A 9,790-nucleotide genomic window follows, 5' to 3' on the forward strand; every position below is an offset into this window, starting at 1 on the left:
AATGGCAACCTACTCCAGTATTTTGCCTGGAGAATTCCATCGACAGAGGAGCTTGGCAAGCTACAGTCCATGGGGGTCACAAAGAGTCGGACAGGACTGAGTGACTAATAGACACACACACACAGGAGATAACTGAAACAATGGTAATCACGAACTTTTCTGCTTAAAAAAAAATTTTTTTTTTTTTACTGGAAATACCTCTGGCAACTTAATGGTTTAAAAAAAAAATAGATTTTATTGTAAATGACAACTGGTATGTGAACCAACAGACTTGAAGATTAACATTCTCAAAAATGCAAACCCAGTATCTATTAATGCTCTTAAAAAAGACCTGGGAATAGATCACCAGGGTATAAGCACCATCAGAGCAGAAAACAATCCTGTATTTCATGCCAACAAAACTTAAAATCATACTAAGCGGCGCATAACTTCAAAGCGTGGTTTAAATTTGGTTATGATTATGAACCACTTACCCATCTGAACAAAAGAAAAAAAAAAACCAAACAGAAAAGGAGTTGGCTTGGAGCCTACTGCAAGAGTTCTTTACAGTTAAACCAAAAGTCAAAATTACTTGAAGGCATTTATATATAAAAACTAATCTTGGACAAATCAATGTCCATGAGGTCTTTGTTTACTGGTTCTGCAGATTTATTCAGATCTTATCTCTCCCTCAAGAATCTGCTCAGATGCCTTAATATTTTCCCCTATAATGGTCCGTTTTATTTCATATAATTTTTAAAAGTTACACTCTATTTATAGTTATTACAGAATGCCGCCTATATTCCATGTTGTACAACACATCCTGGTAGCCTGTCTTACACCCAACAGTTTGTACCCCCGACTCCCCAATTCTTAATGCCGACCCCTCCACTAATAACTGCTAGTTGGTTCTCCATATCTGTGTCTGCTTCTTTTCTGTTATGGTCACTCGCTTGTTGCATGTTTTAGATTCTACGTATAAGTAATATCATATAGTATTTGTCCTTCTCTGACTTATTTCATTTAGTGTAATATCCTTCAAGTCCATCCATGCTGTTGTAAATGGCAAAATTTCATGTTTTATGGTTGAGTAGTGTTCCACTGTATTTGTGTGTGTCTCTGTGTGTATCTCACGTTTTCTTTATCCATTCATCTGTTGATAAGACACTTATTTCCATATTTTCTGCCAGAAGATGCTAACTTTCATAACAGTGATATTTGTACCTACTGATCTTTTAACATCAATTAGAACCATGTGCTAAACATACTATACATATTATTACACCGAATTCTCTCAATAATCTTATGTACTTGGCATTATTCTCTTCTTTATTTTAGAGATGAGCCTTGCTTTGGAACAGTTAAACAACTAGATGAAAGTTATGTGGTTAGTAAGCAGCAAAGTAGGCCCTCAAAATTAAGACATTCTCAGGCTCAGTTTTTCGCTTCAGTGCTATACACTTTGGACATTTATCACATTTGACTAAATATCATAATTATTGCAGGAGTAAACCCCACACAGGCTTAGAATCTAGGTCTACTGAGGGAAATCTTGGTAAAAAATTTTCTATCACTCATCCTTTATCATTCAGAAAAAAGGGAGTGATTTACAAAAACATAAGTGCCACTTATTTATTATTTTAAAATAAAATATTATTTTAATATAAAATAGTCATTCACGACAATGCTCAGCTTGTTTTCAGGCTGGTTATCCACACCAAGCAGTGTCTAAAACAGTGGGATCATGAAGCTAGGAAGGCAAATAAAACTAAATGAATATCAAAGGGAGGGTTTCTCTTCTGGCAGAATCCTCATTCCAAGACAGTACTATTCACAGCCGTAGAGGTCCTTCCCTCACTCAGACCACTGTGAAGGAAGCGTGTCTCACTGTCCTGTCTTACCCAAAAGCTTAAAAGATGTCTGTTAAATATAGTCCTGCTGCATTTACCTCAGTGCCTTTTCATCATGTGAAGATTCAAAGTCAGTACTTTTCATCAAGCAAATATGTGGAATGTCTAAACTGGCACCTGTATTATCTGAGTCACCTCAGCACAAACTTCCAGCCTAGGAAAAGGCTATACCTAGTACTGGGAAACTGCACTCCTGTAGATTATGTGCATGATTTACCCTCTTAGGAAGGACTATATGAAAGATGAAAGACAAAGGCAGTTTCATTACCAATAAAAACTTATCTTCGCATATTGTCTTTTATTAGAATCATGACAACATAAGAATTTAGGAATTTTAATGAAAAAGTGGCAACTACAGAAATCACAGCAAAGGAGTTTTACAAGACTGGCCCTAAATCAACAGCAAAGGCAAAATCTGAACTTCGCTACTAACATCTTAGTAAGTCCGTACACTGCCATACTGAGATCAAAAGGGCTAGTAACCTTACATAACACGGTAACTAACTCAGTAGAAACTTCGGAGCAAGCAAGAGAATAGGTAGTGTCAAGGGGATAAAAAGAGCTTTCGCCAACTGCCAGACAGCTCTTATAACAAAGTGATGCGTTAATTTTTTCCCATGCTAAAATTCCCCAAATTTTCTGTATTGCTTAAAGTGACTCCTACCCATAAAAGCTCTTCCTTCAAGACCCAATGAATGTTAATGCCTTCCACAAAATTGTCATTTTCCTGAAATATGATATTTAAATAAAAAAAAAAGCACAGTATCATATTTTGAGTATTTATAAACCAGAATTTATAGCAATCAATGGTTCATGCAGAAGGATATTATTACATATTGCTAATGACATGATTTATAGGCTCTTGATGCCTCTTTCTGGAGAAGGCAATGGCACCCCACTCTGGTACTCTTGCCTGGAAAAATCCCATGGATAGAGGAGCCTGGTAGGCTGCAGTCTATGGGGTCGCTAAGAGTCGGGCATGACTGAGCAACTTCACTTTCACTTTTCACTTTCGTGCATTGGAGAAGGAAATGGCAACCCACTCCAGTACTCTTGCCTGGAGAATTTCAGGGATAGAGTGGCCTAGTGGGCTGCCATCTATGGCGTTGCAGAGTCGGACACGACTGAAGTGACTCAGCAGCAGCAGCAGCAGCAGCAGCAGATGCCTCTTTCACTTTTGCTGTTGTCTATGTTATTTCAAATTCAGATACTGTTAAAACTCTAGTACTTACTTCTTCATTTTGAGGGGTTGGAGCAGGTCTTTCTAAATCCAGAAAATCTAGTGGTCTTTCACTCAGCGTAAGCACACGAGGTGGTGTTTTTAGAGCCAGAGGCTTAAAGGGAGTTGACTGTATAAGGTCAAGATCTGCTGGTCTTGAAAATGGAATGTCTTCATTATTTCCTGAGAGTAAAAACAATAAAGAGGAGGGAGGTTTTTAAAAAGATACTGGTTTTATTCAAATGTATTTGCCACTACACACCCACCAGGAATAGCTAAAATTAAAAAGGCTAACAATACAAAGTGCTGGCAAGGATGCGGAGCAAATGGAGCACTCATATGTCACTGATGGGAACATAGCAGGGTACAACCAATTTCAAAAATAGTTTGACAGCTGTTCATAATATAATGTGATCTAGCAACTCATTCCTAAGAGATATGAAAACACGTATCTTCATAGCAGCTTTATTCTTAATAGCACTAAAAAAGGAACAACTCAAATGTTCACCAACAAGTGAATATATAAACTAATTGTGGTATATCCACAGTATTAGAAATAAAATGGAGGAACAATCAATATAAGCAATAATATTGAAGACTCTCAAAAACCTAACACTAAGCAAAAGAAGCCAGACCCAAGAGTATATAATATAGTGTTATCATTCTATTCATACAAAATTCTGGGAAAGATAAATCTGATCTCTGGTTATAAAAAGGAGATCATGGTTGCCAGAAATTGAGGGGTAAGAACTGAATAAAAAACTGTTCAGGGTGGGATAATGAAACGTTCTATATCTGGACTGTGGTAGAGTTACATAGGAGTATACTTTTGTCAAAAATCATCAGGCTATCCACTTTAAAATTACACACATTTTATGTACGTAAATAATACTTCAATAATTATTTGAACTATTAACAAATACTATTTGAAATTTCAGACTATGGTAATTAATAAACTTTTTGAAGAAAATGTAAAGTTGCATTTCTCAACCCCTTTCCTGTGTGCTCAGTCGCTTAGTTGTATCCAACTCTTTGCAACTCCATGGACTACAGCCCATCAGGGTCCTCTGTCCACGGAATCTTCCAGGCAACAATACTGGAGTGGGCCCCAATCCTTTTTCTAAATATTTTGAAAAGTTCCAAAAGTTTTCATAAAAACATGTAATATAAAGGTTTATCAGACAACTTTATAAACAAATATAAAATACCTGCTACCACAATTCTCTCTGGAACTTGCATAATCACACTAGCGTTTGAAACTCCTTCTTGAAATCCTTGTTCCAGGTCAGCATTTGGTGGTGCTACCTTTAATTTTTCTGGGACCCTCATTCGCTGACTAATACCTTCGGTGTATTCCATTTCATACTGAATTCGACTAATTTCCGCCATCTCAGCAGCAGTGGGAGAAGGAAAGGCCGCCCCACTCACTCTGCGGGCAAAAAATTTACAGACGGGGTGAGTGAGTGCTAAAATGCCCGTCTTCTCTATGCAGTGAAGTTAGAAGACAAAACCTTTAGAAAGAGCACAAGAAGACTTCTCGTTTGTGAGTACTGAACACATACAAAGGAAAAATGCAAGACTGAAGAAAACGCTTTTCTCAACATAATACCTTCCCACTTAGTTGAAGTTGCACCTTGAGTTTATTACTTAGGAGCAGATTTTTAAAATTTGTGTATAACTACAACATGAATATGCACACAGATACACTCTCCTCCTCCTCACTGCATAAACAGATAGGCATGCTGCTTATAACTAAAAACCGCCGAAAATAAAACTCAAATAGAAATTTCCTAGTGAATTATTTGAAGGGAAGCTGCTAGGACTTTATAAAAATGAAATTAGAAACTGCTATCATGCATGGAAAAAATAAAACTTTTTAATGATGAAAATCAGATTCAGAAGGTAAATAATGTTAATTCTCAATTTACTAAAAAAGAAGCAACCCCCCTGAGTTTCACAAAATACAAATTAAAACGTCTCTTACTGAATGTATACCTGATGACTGAGATGAAATTTTGAAAATCAAATAAAGAATATACATTAATAAAGCCTTAATGTATGCATTCATTTTGAGGGACCATAGTGTGAAAGGTTCACACTATTCATCATTTGTACTGAATATATTTGCATGTATATTTAAAAAAACATGACATGCCTTCAAAGGGAAAGGCAAAACATATGCACTGCAAAATCTTCTAAATTAGAGAAGCATCCATGCTCCAAGGAAAAGCAGCAGAAAGGAAGTTGCCCGAGATAAAAAAAATATTGATCACGATGTAAAAGATGATTAGCCTGTGGGCAATCAGCTTTAAAGCCACTATGTCTCAAGCCTATAATACCAGCTCAACTGAATAAAATGTCACTGACCTTCCTAGTGATGTGTCATTGCTTGTTCTTTTACTCATTTTTAATACAGTAAATACACGTCTATAAAAGCTATTAAAATACTGCTACCCTGGAGTTGTTTACTTTACACAACAATTCCCCTACAGATCTGAACTTTTTTGGAGGTGTACATAACAACACGGACACTGCTTTTCCAGCTGTAAAAAAGAAAGAATAAAAATCAGTATTTCAACAATTCATTTCATATGAAAACTACGAATCAAAGTAAATATCTACTTAAAATTATTTTTGGATTTCAACCAAAACCAATGTTCAAATCTCTCATAAAAAGAGTTCTTTACCTCAAAAATCACAAGGGCCATTTTAAGCATACTCACTATACTATGATTTTGCAAACAGGGTCAAGAAAAGTTAAACAAACATATATACAAATGTGAAGTCAGATTAGAAGAAAACATTTTGTCACAAAATTCCTCTTAAGTATTATATTCTGAAGGGGGGGATCCTTTTCTTTTTTAGACTGAGTACAAATGAAGAAATCACAAAGATAATGTAAAAGGCAGAAAAATGTATTTGCAGTAACAATATTTGATGTATAAGTAATGATTTCTTTAAAAGCAAATAACTTTGAAAACTAAATTACACTAAGTTTTCAGTGAAAGATATTATACTTAAGTCAAGGTCAATAAAAATTAAAGACAATTAAAAAATCAAGGAGTATAAATTTAAGTCACAGTGGGGACATTTCCTAAACTCCATGTCAGAGACATATCACACATCTCAAACTCCACGTCACTGACATGCTTTGGAGAGATCTTAGAGGCTGGTTAAGGTGCTACACCCTGACAATTGGTTAATTATGACTGCTAACTTGCACCTTTTATTCTTTACCAAAACGTGTGAATTTTAAGGATCTGGCATGCAGATGGTTTAAAGACTAACACAACAGACCCAAAAGATAATTTTTACTCACAAATGTGTACCAATTACTGCTTGCTGTTTGGCATTATCTGCTTCTGTGCTTCATATTAAATCCATTAACTTGCCTCAGTATGCACGTGCTGGATTTAGAGCCACTTTTGTCCCTGGGGGAGAAAAAACAGGAGCTGACTGAAAAACTAGATGATACTGACATCAGAGATTCATTGCTGGAAATCCTCTGCATGATGAAAGCCACTAAAGATGCATAGCCTTACATTAAAAAAACCACTAAAATAAAGAAAAAATGAACAAACTTACCACCAATTTTAGGCCTGGAGACAGAACCCTACAACCATTCACTAGTTAATACAAGATAAAAGACTACTGTTTCTGATTTGAATTAGAAAAACATAGCTGACAAAATATACATATGTTTAACAGAATCTTAATACTGAGGTGTATACGTAAGTGTATATATACACACACAAATTAAGGAGAAACAAATGCACTGGCGAAATTTTCATCCAGCTACTTTCATTTAATTTCATTCATAACTTTAATTCAGTATTTAATTTGAACCAGTAACACATGCACACGGTACAAAGTACACAAGAACATACAGAACAATAAAGTGTCCCACTGATCCCATGAGGTAACCTCTTATCAATTTCTGTGCATCATTCTAAATAAGAAATGAGATAGCCTTCTTATACTTACATGTACCTGAAGCACAGTAAAAGCTTGTATTTGGAAATAACACTGAAAGAGACACTTCAAAAGGAGTACAGCCTTAAGACATTATGAACTGAAATTTTATAATAGTAAAAAAGGGATGCAAATTGCTAGAACAGTATCTCCCCAAAATGTGCTGTTCTCTTCACTCCATTCACTACATTTCAGCCTTCATATTAACTTTCCACTATTACATAACATGGGTCTCAACATTTCATTCTACAGCAACATCTTTGTTTACAAGACTTTCTGAGTTTGTAAAGTATCATGGATTTAAATCACCAAAGATGGACACTGAAAAGACAACTTCTAGAAAAAGCCAAATTCTCCTGTAGCCAATCTTAGCTACTTACAAGGTAGATTAAACTTTCCTACTAAGATTTAACATTGTACTGTTTTAATTACTGGCTTTTCTGCTTAAGCAAATTTGATCAAAATCTCATTTTTTTCCCCTCTCTCTCTCTCATTAGACTATGACATTTTTGGTAGTATCTTTTGGCAAAAAAGAAAATAAATTTCTCATCTGGAGTTAAGACATTAACTCCAGTTTTGTCACTTACAATCTACTAGGTACATGAGTCTCTGTGATATAACTAAAGAGACAAAATCCTTTAATGTACACATACAAAAACAGGTAACAAAAACATAACTCTTAAAAAAAACCCTTACCCGCAAACCACCTAGAATCAAGTCACATCCAGTATCCTGTGACAGAAAGTGTCCCCAACTTGGGCACATAATGAATCAAGCTTTATGTTCTCATTTTCTGTATTAGAATGCTGGGATCGAAAGACACAGCCCAGGAAGTCACAGAAAGAACTTGGGTCAAATTGATCATGGTTACAAAGATTTCTATAATTCCCCAAATACCAAAAAAAAAAAAAAAGCCAGGTTGTTTGTCACTTACTGTGTGGACCTAGTTCAAGGCTTTTATACTGATCACCCTATTTCAGTTCTCTTTTCAAGCAACTATACTTAAAAAGAATACGTCTGCAATGTGGGAGACCTGGGTTCGATTCCTGGGTTGGGAAGATCCCCTGGCGAAGGGAAAGGCTACCCACTCCAGTATTCTGGCCTGGACAATTCCACGGACTGTATAGTCCATGGGGTCGCAAAGAATTGGACATGACTGACTTTCACATTTAAATAATGGGTGTATAAGAAAATCACAGCGTAGTAACCCAGGATTCATGTTTATTTTTAAAGAAAAGTCACTGAAAAGTTGGAAAAATACGAGTTAACGAATTTTAAAATAAGGCTATCAATCCACAGGAAACAAGTTTCAACACCAAAAGGAAGACAGTAACCACTAAACTTTGTAATCATAAAAGCGGTAGCCCTATCAGACAGGAAGGGATAGAAAACACAATTTCCTTTGGGAAAAAAAACTAAAGAGCAAAACCAACTCACAAGTGCTTGCAACCAAAAAGAAAAAGATAGCAGGTCCTACACACAATTTAATTACACGGGCAGAGACTCCAAGGTACAACAAAATCGTTCTAATTCTCTCCGAATCTATTTTCCTAAGGGTTTTTCCTTTGGGATCTCATTAGGTGATGTAATCAACACCGAAAGAAATGTTTTTTCCATCTAGGGAGAGAAAACACTTAAGATCCTTCAGTTAAAGTCCCTCTGTGGGGTGAGAGGCCTGTATACAACTGGTTCTACATTTGAAACAAAGGCGCTAAGGCTTTTTATCTTCTGCAACTAAAAGACGCCACCACTTTTGAAAGGGTTCTCGTCCCTCGAGAATGCCCCTAGTAAGAGGCAGCCCGTGGTTTTCTTCTACCGCAGAAGGGGAACTCGTCCTGCAGACGAAGAAGGTCACACGCTGACGGAAGGGGAATCCGAGCTTTCTCCAGTTTCCAGCTCCTGGAAGGAAACCCTGGAGCATCTCCCGACATCCACACCTGCAGCAAGGATGCTTCCTGATCGGCGCGACCAGGGGCCTCCCCGGGGCGCCTGGGCTTCCAACAAGGCTTTTCTTCTCCAACACGTCCCGCCTCCCCACACACACAAAGTAAAAGAAAAACAAACCAAAAACGACTTTCAAAGAGACAGGTGTCGGGTTCAAGGTCATACGGGAAGGTACCAGGACCTTGGCTGGGAACATGACAGGAGACTACCACTCAAGCCTCGCTTGAAGCTCAGGTTGCCCTTAGGCTTTCCCACGCCAGAAACTATCTTCTACATGGAAAACTCAATTTTTCGACCTAACGAAGGCACAGAACTAAAGCGGGCAAGGTTAGCCCCAGAACGATTGCAGCAGGGTGCGCTGCTCTCCCGTGCTTTCCTCAGACACTAAAGGGGGGAGCAACGCCCCGAGAAGGAGGAAAGGTCAGGGTTGAAGCGGGGAGGCCCCTGGGGAAGGCCAAGACCGCACCATGGACCGGCCCAGCCGGTCGCTCCATAGCCGGAGGATACCGGCCACAGCGCTAGGCCCCGCATCCGGCTCGGGCCGCGGATCCCGGGTCGGGAAGACGTCAGCACTCACCCCTGGGCCCGCTGGAGGGTCCCCGGCGAGGGCCGCCGCCCGCCGGCTCCCGGGGTGCTCGGGTGGGCGGTCTCAGAGGCCGTTGGCCGAGCGCACGGAGGCGCCCGGGCAAATCACCGGCCGGAGACGCCCGCAGCGGGCGGGGAGAGAAAGAGAGACGCGAGAACGCCCGGGACTGGTCCCTTCCGG

General features: G+C 38.4%; 1 protein-coding gene across 10 annotated transcripts in view; it reads right to left on the minus strand.

Annotated features, from left to right (window-relative positions):
- MFF (mitochondrial fission factor) overlaps positions 1 to 9,790 on the minus strand; it is a 28,975-nt gene extending 19,185 nt beyond the window's left edge. For 3 of the 10 annotated variants that reach the window (XM_070385682.1, XM_005890136.3, XM_070385636.1), the window contains exons 1-5: positions 9,602 to 9,789; positions 6,428 to 6,539; positions 5,476 to 5,651; positions 4,317 to 4,537; positions 3,122 to 3,291 (exon numbers count right to left, since the gene is read on the minus strand). In XM_070385682.1, the coding sequence (XP_070241783.1) occupies positions 3,122 to 3,291; positions 4,317 to 4,537; positions 5,476 to 5,513 (429 nt within the window). In that variant the 5' untranslated portion in view covers positions 5,514 to 5,651; positions 6,428 to 6,539; positions 9,602 to 9,789. Of the gene's footprint in view, positions 1 to 3,121; positions 3,292 to 4,316; positions 4,538 to 5,475; positions 5,652 to 6,427; positions 6,540 to 9,601 lie in introns of all 10 variants that reach the window. The other 7 variants (XM_070385655.1, XM_070385631.1, XM_070385704.1 and 4 more) reach the window with 5 other exon arrangements.

The sequence above is a fragment of the Bos mutus genome, chromosome 2, assembly GCF_027580195.1.
Source record: "Bos mutus isolate GX-2022 chromosome 2, NWIPB_WYAK_1.1, whole genome shotgun sequence".
Taxonomy (NCBI): domain Eukaryota; kingdom Metazoa; phylum Chordata; class Mammalia; order Artiodactyla; family Bovidae; genus Bos; species Bos mutus.